The 14,238-nt window shown below is 42.0% G+C and overlaps 1 protein-coding gene across 1 annotated transcript; it reads right to left on the reverse strand.

Annotated features, from left to right (window-relative positions):
• Nucleotides 1-1,289: 1,289 nt before the first annotated feature.
• Nucleotides 1,290-13,690, reverse strand: reep2 (receptor accessory protein 2). Its single transcript, XM_046031240.1, has 8 exons — nt 13,406-13,690; nt 11,212-11,284; nt 8,899-8,975; nt 8,487-8,607; nt 8,176-8,289; nt 6,477-6,657; nt 4,807-4,973; nt 1,290-3,748 (listed from the first exon to the last, which is right to left on the reverse strand). Exons 1-8 carry the CDS (start codon nt 13,435-13,437, stop codon nt 3,677-3,679), a joined length of 837 nt encoding a protein of 278 aa, XP_045887196.1. The 5' UTR covers nt 13,438-13,690; the 3' UTR covers nt 1,290-3,676.
• Nucleotides 13,691-14,238: the final 548 nt, after the last annotated feature.

Raw genomic sequence — 14,238 nt, forward strand, 5'->3', positions numbered from 1 at the left:
CCAGTTTTGGACCAATAAAATACTACTACAGGGCCACTTCCTGTTGGCACCAGCGTCTACTGCGCATGATCGCGCAGCATAACCGTGGTTTAATGACGTAGAACAACTGCAGAAACATTCTGGTAGCTGTATAAATGCGCCAACAAAAGTTTCATGGCTCAGTGTGTTTGTCTGACTCGGATCGTCACTGTTTAATCAGCCCACCTACAAGGTTCACCTGCCAAACACCAAAGCTGCGTCTCTGATTGCTCTGATAGTTTGTTTTTGATTGCCTAGAGTTTATAATCTAAGCAATACGGTTACATCTCTCAGGTGCGACGGGGTTTCACAGGGTTTTTACGTCATTTTTGGTCGGCTTCACTGTCCGATTTCTGGCTTACCCCCTTAAAACAGGACGGGGTCGCACCGCGCAGGCATAAACTTTGTCAGCGAGTTGGTGAGGGACGTCATCTCAACACTGACTTTACGCAGTAATGCGTTTTCAATTAAATTGAAGGTGGTGATGACGCTTCGTTTATTTGCCACAGGACAAACGCAGCAATGCTGATGATTTTGGCCCCTCACAACCATCAATAAGCCGAATAGTCATGGAAACAAATTATTGCACTTACAGCTCCACACACTGTCACGCGTTTCATCGACTTCCTAACAACACCCCCAGTAATCTGACAGAAGCAAACACAGTTCATATAGCCGGCAATACAGGAGCGCATTTGATGGCGCTCATATAAAGAAAATCTTCTTTGTTTTACCTTTCATTTATTAATGTGTAGGCCTACATCATAATGTATTATCTTGAAAATTCTTTATTGTTAAATGTGTTTTGAACGTAAACTCCTCTTAGGAATTTCACCATTCAATGTGAATTTATCTGAGAATATTCTTAAAGAAGGAAATTGGCGACATCGTCATCCAAAATCCTGTTTGCGGTGTCGTAATTCAGCACTAGACTGTCAAGACTGACACTTAAGAGTTTGTCCTACACTTCACTCAAATTAGGACTATGATGCTTGATAACTAACTTTTAAGCCCAGCTTTGAGCCAAGAATTATTTTACTCTTAAGTCAGTGCTTAGCAGTGTTCTTATGAGTAATTCTGAGAAGCTTGATAAATACGGGCCCAGATCTACCCTTATCCGCAGCTACACCCCGACAGCATGCGGAACAACTTCAACTTCACCCACTCCCATTGTTAAAAATAAAAAGAACTGCATTACTGAATAACCAAGTTAGCTGGATGTTAGTCCTTCTCCTAGTGGGCCATAAACGTGAACAACAGGAAGTAACACACTGATTTAATTTGCTTTATTAGTAGTTTCATTACTGATATATGAGCTTGTTGGGTTGCCATTGTCCCAGCACACATACTGTAATCCTTTCTGACATGGAGCTTTGAGAATTGGCACAAATAATCCACAAATGAACATCCCTGTATACAATAATGCTTTTAAACAGAAAATAATAAACAATAAATATAAAAAAATGGCATGAACACAAGATAAAATGCAGGGTTGTATCTTCATAAGACAAAATGTCTTAATTATGTGCCGTCTTCTTGTCATTCAGTACAAACATTAAATTAAGAAGGAGGCAGGGGACAGGCTGGTTTTCAACCTTTGGCCCTAAAACACTTTATAACCAGTCTGAGTAGAGCACATAGCAGGATGTTCATGCACAAACATCAGTTTAGACTCAGTCTGGAAATTCTTTACTTTGTGATGGAGAGGAGCTAAAATGTCTTAAAAAGAAAAGGACTGGGGGGACTAAAAAATATAAAAAAAAAATCACTTCCAACACCAGAAGTCCATACTGGTGAAGTCTGAGAGTCTTCCAGTTTCAGAGCATGTGATTTATCAAGGCTAAGAATTAAAATAAGCACACAGATGATTACAAAATAAATGGATTTCAGCCCAGAGAATGAACAAGGCAAGCAAGCTCACACATACTGTATATACAGTCAGGGTTACTATTTACATTGTGTTTACATATCGTTTAGTAATTCTACATACAGTTGAGGTGGACTTTGTCTCCCTCTACTGGATCACACTATTGTCACACTGCAAATAGCAGAAATCAGTGCTGAAGTATTCTCATGCTTTCAAATGTCTCATTACAGAGCACTCTGAGGAAACCAGGCCTACTGCAGAGGCTGTCAACCAGAAGAGCCCATCCCAGAACCAAAGTGTGTTCAGAAACACCCACAGCCTGGTCTGACACTCCCTCCACATCTGAAACAACAGCACAGAGATGAGGAAATGATTCCTCACAGTCTCCTGGTGTTGGTTTCATTTTTTCCATACTGCTTTGCTCTATCCTGGCTTCTAAGATGTGGAAATATCATAAAGAAGCAAAGTGTCACCACACAGCCGGGTAAAAGGAGTGAGAAAGCAAACAATACACAGTGCTGTAGTGAAAGCAGATGTGTTACCTCACAAACACCGGCAACTCCTCTATGACTATTGTATTTACTGGGAAAGAGCAACACCAGCACTCAATTACTGCCTAACCTTAAGAGACCCGGCTATGCACAACTGATCATACTTATTACTAATATCACATGACCAGAAGAACTGGATCAAACAGAAGCGTAATAAATAAATGATCATGGATAAATACAACCTGAGAGCGCGATATCTAGATGAAGGATAACTAAGCAAACCCTAAACAAACCAATCCATCACTAGTACTGTGCATGACTTGAAAGTCACATAAAAGCAGTGAGGAAAACACTGTAATGTGAGACCTGAACTTTGCAGAGCCAGACTCACACGGAGCGATGTAGACCTAATGAGGAGAAACTTAACTTAAACTCTTCCACAAGCTGTGAAGCCTCAAATTAATTTAAAATTAGGGTAAAATAGAGAAGCAAAAAAAAAAAAAATCTGATCACCAACAATCCTGTGAAACCAGACACATGGATATGGTGGCAGCTGAATGACATGTATTATGGGGCTGAGTTGTAGTCAAAAGTGTTAGGTATCTATTAGGTATTAGGTGTGAAAAAGTAATAAGGATGTCAATACAGGCTTTAAAGTTGATCTCAACAATCTTCTCACTCCTCAGTAAAAATGTCAGGCACATTATATTGTCTGTGCTCCAGACACTACAATGTCTGAGAATTTCCACCATCATGACATGGTCCAGATGAGGCTCCAGACTTGTGGCCTACATGCACAGAGATGGTGAGCCTTTTTTCTTTCAACCGGAACCAGGTAGGAGCAGCCAAGAGGAAACTTAGGGGACCCACACCTAGATAACTAAGAGCGAAGAATCAGTGAGACTGGAAAACTGCACATGGCCAGCTTACATGCTCATCCACTATGGGGACGTACATATGTGTCTAAGGATAAAAGAGAAAAAACAATAAATAACAGCATTTATTAATATATAACTAACCTTTACCAGATAAAAAAAAAAATGTCTAAGAAACATCCCCGACTGTTAATCTGACATGAACTCGTAAGTAAGTATGAGACAAAATATGAAACAGCCCAGTAAACGTAAAAGAACCGTCTCCAAACTAAGTGTGGCCACAAACGGCTAAAAACCAAACCTGCACTTTGCTCCAAAAACCGGCAAGAGTGACACAATGTCAGTGCTTGATATATACAGTGTGTATGTGTTTGTGTGGAGGAGGGCCTGCAGGCTGCGGGTGGAGCGAGTGTGGACAGCAGGCCTCATGGTGGCGTCTCTGCATTATTAGTCGTGGCCTTTTTCTTTGTCGGCTTCTTCATCGTCTTGGTTTGAGTCTTGCAGAGGGAGGAGAGGGACAGGAAGGGGGAGTAAGTACAGAGTCATTAAACAACAAGAGGAAAAAGAGGAGAGAAAACAGTCAATTGTTAAAATTGTAGAGGAGGTCGGGAAAAGGTTTGACTAAAGTTAGGGATGGATGGATAGAGAGGTCAGACTGAAATGCATGCTTCAATTTGTCTGTGGTTCAGGCTTCAATAGAAGTGAATGGGAAAGGAGCGACTATTCATAGGACGGAAGTGTAATGTGACCTTTCCGTTTGAGACTTCAAGTATTTGTCTGAAAAAACCCATTATAAACTGAGGCCATGAAGTTTGAAAGATAACACTGAACATGCAGAGAAGGCCTATTGTAAGACGCCATTGAATTGCATTATTGGGGATCCAGCATTGACTCATACGAGGGAAGTCAGGATATTGCAGCATCGGACTGTTCTTTCGTTCAAATATGTTCCCTGCAAGTCCCCCAACTTTGTGGAAGTGAACTAAGTTATTTGATGTTTAGCCAGAGTAACTGAAATCATCATTAACACATCACATTCTTAGCTCCACTGAAATTATATTGTTTACATGCGCAATATGACTAACATGGTATGAAACTACTGCAATATAAGTCCAACATAGCCTAACTAAAATGAAGTAGCAATAAGAGATCAATATCCAAAAAGAGGGCGCAGTTTTCATAAACAAATAACTATTACTGAGTTACAAAAGATGATTTAAAACAAAAGTAAAATAAGTATTGATAAATGTTGACATTTGGTCCAAAAGTACTGTGATTTTGAGAAACTGTATCAACAACATGGAGCTGCCACTAAGGTTTAAAGCAATGTTTAGCTCAGCTGTCATTTAATGTTACATAATTAATTTCTTTCATAAATCTACACCTGTAGTATCTTCAATACTATATTTTGTAGTTGACAGCATTGATAAGAAGCTTTAACATTTAATTAGTTCGTAACACCTTACTGTTATTTTATTATGCTTACTTAAGCGCAATACACAGCACTGGGTTTGTCTTACACTTAGTGTGCGTGTGTATGTATTACTGGTACTACCTCCGTCTTAGCAGCAACAGGTTTCTTGGTTGTCTTGACGCTGGTAGAGCGTTTGGGGGCTTTTTCTCCCACATCTTCATCGGAGTGTTCAGTCCTCGTGTCTGATTGGTCAGAGCCGTGCTGGGACGACGCGTCATCAGCAAGGGATGCGGCCGCCAAAGAGCGAGCTGCAGGATTGGACAATAAATGCTGGTCATTTCACAGACAGAGTAGCTCAGAGTTCAACTAAAAGGAAAAGATAAAAAAGGAAATCACCAGATGACTCTCCAGACAGCTGACAGACCAGAGAGACTGAGCCAATAGAGACCAAACTCTGTCGACAGCTTTTAGCAAGTCAGAATTCTGTATCTCATTTCCTTGGAACGAATGTGACCAGACTGAAGCAACTGTCTAAAAGTGTGTATTTGCTGATGAATACATCAGCACAGTCACAGCCTATTACACCACCCGGTGGCCACATTTCAAACTACAGGCTGTATTTCCACTTGTGACAAATGTTGGCCTGTTGGATGTCAACTATATAATAAAAAAGGTCACTCTAAATAGGAGTCTCTTCTGCCCACCCAGAAAAACTGAATGTAAACAAAAACTTTGTTTACAACAAATCCACAGGACCCCTCTAAAGAGCAGTGCACAGTAAGGCTGAAAAAGTTTTCCCCAAAGTATGTTTTGGTCTACATATTGCCAGAAAACAGCAGTAAAATGCTGATCACAATAGTTCAGTGTAAAATTGCTTGCTTGGTCCGATCCAAAGTCACAGAATATTCAGTTTACAGGGATTTAAAAACAGTGAATTTTGAAGAAATACATTTAGATTTGTTTAGATCTATGTCCCTTATCTTGTTGTTCAGTACGGTTAGTATTTTAATGCGCAAATTTTTTTCAGTTACTGTTGTAAATGTATGGGGACACTTGCTGACCCGGGTCAGCAGGAAAGTTTAACATGTTTGAGCAAAGGAGTGTAGCATTATTCAAGCTTCTTCCATTTATAAATTTGTTCTATTTACAAATAATTCCATAATCTTTTCTTTTTTGCTTTTTAACAGTGCAGAAAGAGGAAATAGAGCTGAAAGCTCTGGATCATTAGTAAGAGGACCTTTGAGCCTGGATTCCCTTCACTATATGCTGCATTTTCCCCCAAACATTATTGAAGAAACATCCATGCACAAATTACCCTGAAGACAGTAACTCCATCTGTCTGATTCTTTCATGTCAGCGTTTTGTTTGATCTGTCTTTCAGGCTGGGTTTGCACATTGAGGTTCCTGTGTTAAATGTGCCACTTTGCCCTGTCCATTCATTGTTTCACGGTCTCTGTGTCTCTCTCTGTATTCAGTTCACAGCTAGCCAGGCCCGCAGCCAGCCAGCCGGCAGTGTAGTGAGACACAAAGAGCCCTCCTTCTCAGCCTCTCCTCCCACTGGAATCACATGTTTTCACTCCCCCTACTCGACACTTCTTTGCATCTCATCCTTTTCCCTGCCATCCTGCAGTGCTTTAAATCACATGACTCCACTTGGCCCAACTAGCCCCCTGTCCTGCTCTGATAGTAAAGTACGGCCTCTGAGTGACACTCCAGCCCAAACAACAAACTGGACACACAGAATGTATGTTTTTATGCAGATGTGTGCGACTCCTAATGAAGCAGCGTGGGGGTTGTGCGTGTGGCCTTACTCTGTCGTGCAGCGGAGCTCTTGGCCCGGGGCAACGTGCTGGCCCCCGAACTTATCTCGTCCATCGGGTCCCGTCTCATGCGGGCGTCTGGAGTGTGCAGAGATAGGTCATCGTCAGCGTTGATGAGAGTCAAGTCCTGCATGCTGAAACTCCGCAGCTTGTCTGACAGCACGCCTTGTCCCTGGGCATCACAGCAAAACCCAACACAGACACGTCAAGATATGGGATAGCACGAGGCCTGAATATCTATCCCCTACTTCTGCATCACTCATATCTTACAGAGAATAGGTCATCCAAATAAAATTTAACTTGCAAATTCTCATGTTTGGTGAAACACTGACTGATTAAGTTAATCTGTGTAGTGTAAAGCTGACAAGACAGAAATCTTTGACAATTATATTCAGCAGCCAGGGTTCAGAACTTAAGCATTTCCACCACTTGAATGGGCATGAAACTCCCCTGATATTATCATCTAGAGCTGCAATGGTTACTACCTTCATTGATTTTCCGATCAACAGAACAATTATGTGAGGATCTGATGGCATTCTCTGTTTCATATCACTGTTAATTGAAAATATTTCGGGTTTTGGACTGTTGGATGGATGAAAAAGGTATTTGAAGAATGAAGACATTTTAAGCCATTTTGATGCTATGAATTGAAACAATTTGACAGATTAATCAATAACGGAAATAATAGTTAGATGCAGCCATATATCATCAATAAATAGAGAACAACTACATTGGAAAGATGATGTTGATGCAAAATACCGACTTAATTTGTGTGCATAAACATTAAATCTCTGCTTGAATGTCAGTTAACGATATGGTTAATAGGATCTGTTTACAGTATGTGACAAAAACCTCCACACTGGAACATAAACAGAACAGAGTGCTTTTGTATACAATGCCTTTAGTAAAGACTTCCACCTAACATTACTTTAAATATCGGACTTTATCTGCAATCAATCACCATTAGGGCACATTGATTTGGCAGCACCAACAATTTACTCTTTACACGAGCCCGTCACAACATCAGATCAAGAACAAGTCGCCTCTAGGCTGCTGCCCTTGTTTCACACTCACAAGCATGCTCCCAACCTTTTGGTGTCAGACAGTAAACTAAGCTATTTGGTGCTCTTGACCAGCCTGCTTGGCTGTTCTTTTTTTTAAACATACAAGGGGCATTAGAAACCAAGCCTAACAGCCTTTGGGGAATCCAACTTACTGTATGTCAGTAGACAGATGTAAATACAGCTGTGAATTCATCCCAAACATATTAGGATGCATTGGGATCACTTAATCAGGACTTGGCAAGGCATCTTTGCACAAACCATAGGACCTCCTTGTTAATGTTGGAGTGTGTCTAGCATAGCAAAGCTCCCAGTGGTAATTTTGCTGTGACGAACAACTCAGAAAAAGCTTACAAGTTTGTTCCCTGCAACAAGTCACCAGTCACCACACACACACACACACACGTTTCCTACTGTTGAAAATCACACAACGTGATCTCAGTGGTCACTGGAGAAGAAGCATTTGAAACACATTTTAAAAATCTGTGCTGAACGGCATCTCAGACTGGATTCAGACACAATCTAAAAGGCACAGTGTACAATGAATATATTACAGATGAAGAACATGAAGAGAAATCTGCATTATTAAGTTATAATGCGATCTGACTTGATCTGAGCACACAGCTCACCTTGGTGGCTGCAGTGACAGCAGCATTAGCAGCCAGGTTGAGACCCCTCTTTCCAAACCTCATCATGGTCTCATAGCTCCTGTCTTTGGCCTGTGCGATGTACTCATCTATCTCCTGTAGAACAGGACGATAGTTGAAGGGGAAGAGTGAAAGACGACATCGTAAGCAATTGGGACAAAGAAGAAAAGGACAAATTAGCATATTTCAATGTGGACATGCAGACCAATTTCTGCACGTTTTGCAGCAGTGAAATGCGCCACTTTTTCCATTTGGGAGATGGACTTAATGACTTGAAAAGGTTGTGTTCCTACCTTCTCTTTGTTGGACAGGGTTGGGTGGACAAACTTGCGATAGAGGACACTGGAGCCCTTGGTGTACGGGGACAGGAGCCAGATCACAAAGGCAATCTTGAGCTCAAAGTAAAATGGAAACCTGAGAAATGAAACAGAGTTAGAACATCAGCAGAGAGGAACTGAAAACATAACGTCTTTGAGGAAGATACAAACACCTGAGTTATAAATAAAAAGACACAATGAGAGAAGCTAAGACACTGATCTGATATCTGAAAGGCTGAATAATGGTGTGAGTTGCATTTCATGAGGCACTTTAATAAGATTTCAGTATACACTTAGCACTAGATACACACACGAATGTGTCTATTGGTATTATATAAGCTGTTTGTTTTATTTATAGGGTCGTGATCATGAGCAGCTCCTGACTCACCATGATAAGAGCAGGTCTGTGGCCGTCTCTGCTGTAGTGAACAACGCAAATACTATCCAGTACATCATCCACTTCACCTGGAGACACACACACACACACACACAAGTCATAACACAAATAGCACATGAAAACCCACAGCATCCAGTGCACACGTGCTGAGACACTGGAAATAAACAGACATGCCAATGCAGAAACGCAACATATGTTCAGTCCTGTCGGAGCACATCAGTATGCATGGTTAATGTCCCGGAGACAAAAGGAAATGCAGGGCATTATGAAATCCCATAAACTGGACACGTAAAGGGAAACTAGTTTAGGAAACAATACCAAATGCCATAGATTAAGTGGAAATACATTATCAATAAGTAAACATATTGGCATACCAAATGTTACTAAATTAGAGAAAAGCCCTGCATGTTTAAAGGAACAAAGAGGCAGCAGTCATGCAGCTGTATAAACACACATAGTGCTGAGTCATTAAAACAAGCTAAACAAGAAGAAAGGAGGATGAAAACATCAGTCCTAAAAATGGCGTCCTTCACTCCCTCTCTTTCTCTCCCTCATTCGCTCCTTCTGTGGTGGTCTGCTTGAGCAGCAATTGAGAGGAGGAGGGGGGTTGCCATAGTAACCTGCCAGGAGGAAACTGTTCTCCAGTACAAAACTGGGCGGAGGGCCAGAGCTGCTATCTCCTCCTCCACTGCCTCCCCTTTCTATCATGCCTTGCAGTGATGAGGTAAGCAGGGAGGACCCCCGACTCTCAGCCAAAAGCAGAACAAGAATCTGTTGCTGCTGCGAAGCTAATGTGCAGAGAGGACAGGACAGTCCCGGAGCCAGCACACCAGCTCCAGATCCTCGCAAGTCTCCTTCTCCTATAGCTAACATAACAAAAACAGCATGGTCTTGGCAAACTAGTACGGAAGTCGGAGTTATTTAACGTTACCGGACACACAAATCATGGCTGGAGTAGTGTTGTGTGTCTCGGTCCGAGCCTCTTTGTTTGTTTCTCATTTACAGAGCCAGGGCTGAGTACAAACACCTGACTTTAAGCGCACACAGGGAACGGAGAACTAGCAGATCGTGAGGAGATATTTTAAGAATTTAACAAATCAGATACCCCACCTTTAAAATGTTATAGGTGTTAGTCTCGGACAAAAGGGAACATATCGGTGGTCCCCAACCTTATTGGCTTGTTTCCTCTTAAAACAAAGCTGTTGTTCCTATATGGTCAATCTTTTTGTGACCCATCACATTCATTTTGTAACCCCTAGATTGGGAACCACTGCACTACAAGATGAGTTTTTATTTAATATGAAGCATGGTAGGCTGCAATACTTGATCATAAGGAGGTGCTTGCACGTTCATGTATTCTCAGCAGGTGTTGGATAAAACTTTTCCGCTCAAACAGATGAGGATATCCACAAACTACTGACTTTTATTCTACATGGAGATGACTATGTTTCTACCACCTTTTGTATTCAAAAAGCTGTTGTGTCCATGTAGAATAAAATATTTAGTAATGAAATGGAGATAAAGGTTTTATTTTGTCTCCTAGACAAATTATGGTGCCTCAGTGACCCAGTTTCATAAAAGGTTGGTGTGCCCCAGTTAGCTGCCATGCCATGCTTCTGACCTTGTCCGGGAGACCCTGATCTACGGCTGAACAATTCACCGAAATAACAATGCGGCCTGCTGCAATTTTCAAATCACAGGAGGTGTTTTTGTTAAAAAGCAAAATGTGGGTCAAACACTATTTTAAATTAAATATTGTCGAGCTGGAGAAATGTCCTGGCCTACACGTCATAGTCTACAGACTTAAGAAAGCATCTTTGTTTGGCACAGATCTTTGCAAAAATCTCACCATAGACATTTAAACATTGTTTTTCAATGAAAATGAGAATAAGTGTGTAAAAAATTATAAATTCCTTCCAAAATCGCAAATCATATCTCAATTACAATATCAGTCTAAATAATTGCCATTAGATATTTTTTTCAAAAATCATTCAGCCCTACCCTGATCATTATCAAACACGCTTGATATTTTGGTAATGAGTGACAGTGCTCAAAGAAACAGAAAAGTCAGTGCTGCCAACATCAAAACAGAAATTACTCTAGGTAATTAATACGTGTCCTCCATTTAAACAATGTCCAGTGTGTGACTGGCCTAAATTCTATCTATGGGCTTTGTTACACTCCTTCTCAATATGTGCATTTGAAACTTAAAATACAGGGGTAAAAATATCTAAAGAAAGTCAAACAGGGCAGACAGGAGTCAAAACAGTCGGCTGTGCTTTATAAACCAGAGGTGATACTCACATATTCCTTCACATTCTTCGTTTTGACAGCCTTGTACGAGGAGTATGCTGGATAGAGAGTCCCAAAGGCAAGACTGCAAAAAACAGAGGAGCAGAGAAGCCTGGGTCAGAGGAGGATTCAACGTGAGGACATGGCCTCCGGGTGTTGACACCTAACCAATGTGTTCCTGCTTAAAAAGCAGGTTAGCTATGTTTGCACTAAGCTTACGTAAACACCAGTTGCTTTCTGTATTATTGAGCAGTTTATATTTAAAGAAAGTCGGTGTCTATGTGGTTTTGGTCTGAACGGTGATGCCACAGTAGACAGCTGATGGGCACTGGCTTGAAAACACACACTGGCCTGATAATCAGTAGAAAAAAAAAAACATAATGGAGATCACGGAGTCAGGAAGAATGCAGCGAGACAAAGTGGAAAAACACACAAAGGTCTGCCAGGGGTGGGTCACCATGTGTTGGACCACGTGCAGATTGGGACACTATGCACACAGAGCCGTGTTTTTGATGCGCATTTGGTCGCATCCTGTGCCACTGTGGTGATTTGTGCTGATGTGACAGGATGCCTAATGCTGAGTGAGGGGACAGCAGGGAGAACACACTTCAGAAAGGCACTCGTCTGTCTGTATGCCCACAGTGTAAACCACTGGGTGTGACTTTATCTAAACTAAGGATTGAATGTTTTTCTACACTGATGCTTGTGCTCCCAGCTGTTAGTAGCTGGAGCATATCTACCATTTTTCTCAGCATTTAAGTAGGTCTTCTGTCCCAGTAAGTGGCTGAGCTGCCCTGTCATGTGTGCAGCGCCTCTCAGCTTTGCACAGTAAGCTGTGGCGACTCGTGGCAGGCCTCTAAGGCAGTAGACACTCTCAGCAGACGCCCTGTGCCTCTTTGTGTCCCCATCTCAAGTTCACTTCTCGGAGCTTGAGGGCATCCCGTCCTCTCGCTGAGACTTCAGTGATTTCAGACACGCTGCTTATTCACCTGTTTTTTTACGGTTGGGTTAAAACAAATAGAGGCAGCTGCATGTTTAAAGTGCAGATTAAAGATGAGAAATGAATAATCCTGTGTTAGACGTGCTGCAGCCATTATATGATGCATATCCAGTCACATTGTTTGTCTCCCATCGACACCTGAGGGGTAAGTGAAGTGGAAGAGCCAGCTGGAAGCTACTAAAAGTAACTGCTTGCCAGTGTTATCCTCTACTTACATAACCAGAATATTTATAGGGATGAGACGTCAATAACATCTCCACAACTGGGCCTTTCAAAGACACTGTTATAGTTATGTTCGAGGATTATACTGCCAAGCTTTAGTCCAACCTGGTTAAACCCACAAGAAAAATGATGGCATTGTTGAAAGATAGGTAGGTCCTGCGGTCAGAGAACAAAATATCTGCTTAAAAGCACCCAATTGACATAAGTGTCTGCATAAAGGATCAGGATGATGACAGCTGCTGGCTTTAGTTGAGTCATCCACACTGTCGTGATATGGTGTGTACAGGTGGAAGCCCAGGTCTGAACTGTCCACAACAAGGAATATTATTAAAATCATACAAATCATCCACTATGATCTGGCCAGTTCCTGAACATGGGCCTAGATATGGATGGATAGACCGACATCCCTGAGCTTAGCCTTGCCATCACATTTTTACCAAGTCATGTTCACAATAAAAGGTGCTGAGATGCTCAGTGTACAGACCAGCGATACTCAGACTGTGGTGTTTTGTTTTTTTTAAAAAAGCCACTGCAGGCAGTTTGGAGTCTTGTTTACTTGTCTGCAGCGAGGCTGGAATATTAAGCAGGTTTCACTTGAATAACGTGGCCGGCTAACAAATCCTTCCCCTGCCAACACATTATCTGTCAGGTGGTTAATGGCTAGCCAGCATACGTTAGCTACCAGGGGCTAGCAGGCGCTTGGTGCAGCTTGTATTGCATCATTGTATTCATTAAAGACCCATAGCAACGGTTGTAACGGCTGCTATACACAGCTGCTTACCTCAATGCCCAAATAAAATTTTTACCCACAGTAATTTATCTAACATACATGAATGAAATGTAACTATATGCGGACAGAAAACGGATGACAGAGCACACAAGCCTAGCTAGTTAGCGCGTCGCAGCCTTCAGCATCAGACAGCTGATGAATGGAGGAGTCACAGATCTGGCTTTAAACACAACAACAGCCCAGCCCATACTCACACTACTATCCTCGAAATGATCCAGGATACCATCTTGCTGGACGACACCGGCCGTGAGCCTTCTCCGCTTCAAGGAAATCTAGTTAGCCAAGCGGGCTAGGTGGCCCCCCATGCCCTTCTCTCCAGGACGCGGTTTGTTGTGATATGACCCGGGAGGCTGGCCGGGTGTCCTGCCTGTCCGCTCTCCTGTGTGTGTGTGTGTGTGTGTGTGTGTCTGCGGGCTAGCAGCAGCCGAGGATGCGCTGCGGTCTCTGGATCCAAGCTGCTCGGCGCTCTGTCTCTTCTGGAGAGAGACTGGCTCTTAAAGGGCCAGAGCCCCGCAATAAAATGTGTCATTTTAACTTGGGAGAAAACTGCGCCTTTCACAGTGCTCCTCCTATCTGCTGCACCGACACATGATCCTATCACCTCAATTTATTAGTGGCATTAATGAGAGAGAAGCCAGAGAGCACATGTTTAAGTATTTGTTGGTTTAAACTAACTAGATTTATGCTTGCATCCTCTTCAGCACATTCAAGCTCCCCTGCCCCATTTCTGTGATCTACTTACTAATTCAGACATGAGCAGTGAATGCTAGGTCACACAGGACAGAATCTAAAAGCATTTAGGATCAGTAAAACACACTGATATATAGTAATCTGCACTGTTAACACTGGTAACAATACAGCTAATGGAAAGCCATGCAGGACTTAATTGTCCAGAGCCTGTTTTATGGTGATTGAAAACCAGAAGTACTGACAGACTATTTGCAATTTCAGGGTGTCTGGATAGAAACCAGTGGATTTGCAACGTTTGTAATGACAACAAGTATCATATTTTGTTTGACTGTCAGAA

This window comes from Micropterus dolomieu, linkage group LG19 (genome assembly GCF_021292245.1).
Source record: "Micropterus dolomieu isolate WLL.071019.BEF.003 ecotype Adirondacks linkage group LG19, ASM2129224v1, whole genome shotgun sequence".
Classification (NCBI taxonomy): Eukaryota; Metazoa; Chordata; class Actinopteri; order Centrarchiformes; family Centrarchidae; genus Micropterus; species Micropterus dolomieu.

What these genes read in the sequence shown, in the direction of transcription:
- reep2 (XM_046031240.1), bottom strand. Translation starts at nt 13,437, where the DNA reads ATGGTATCCTGGATCATTTCGAGGATAGTAGT. An exon ending in ATCATTTCGAGGATAGTAGT is followed by an intron (nt 11,285 to 13,405) that starts GTGAGTATGGGC and finishes TGTTTTTTGCAG; the next exon opens with TCTTGCCTTTGGGACTCTCT. An exon ending in CGAAGAATGTGAAGGAATAT is followed by an intron (nt 8,976 to 11,211) that starts GTGAGTATCACC and finishes GTGTGTCTCCAG; the next exon opens with GTGAAGTGGATGATGTACTG.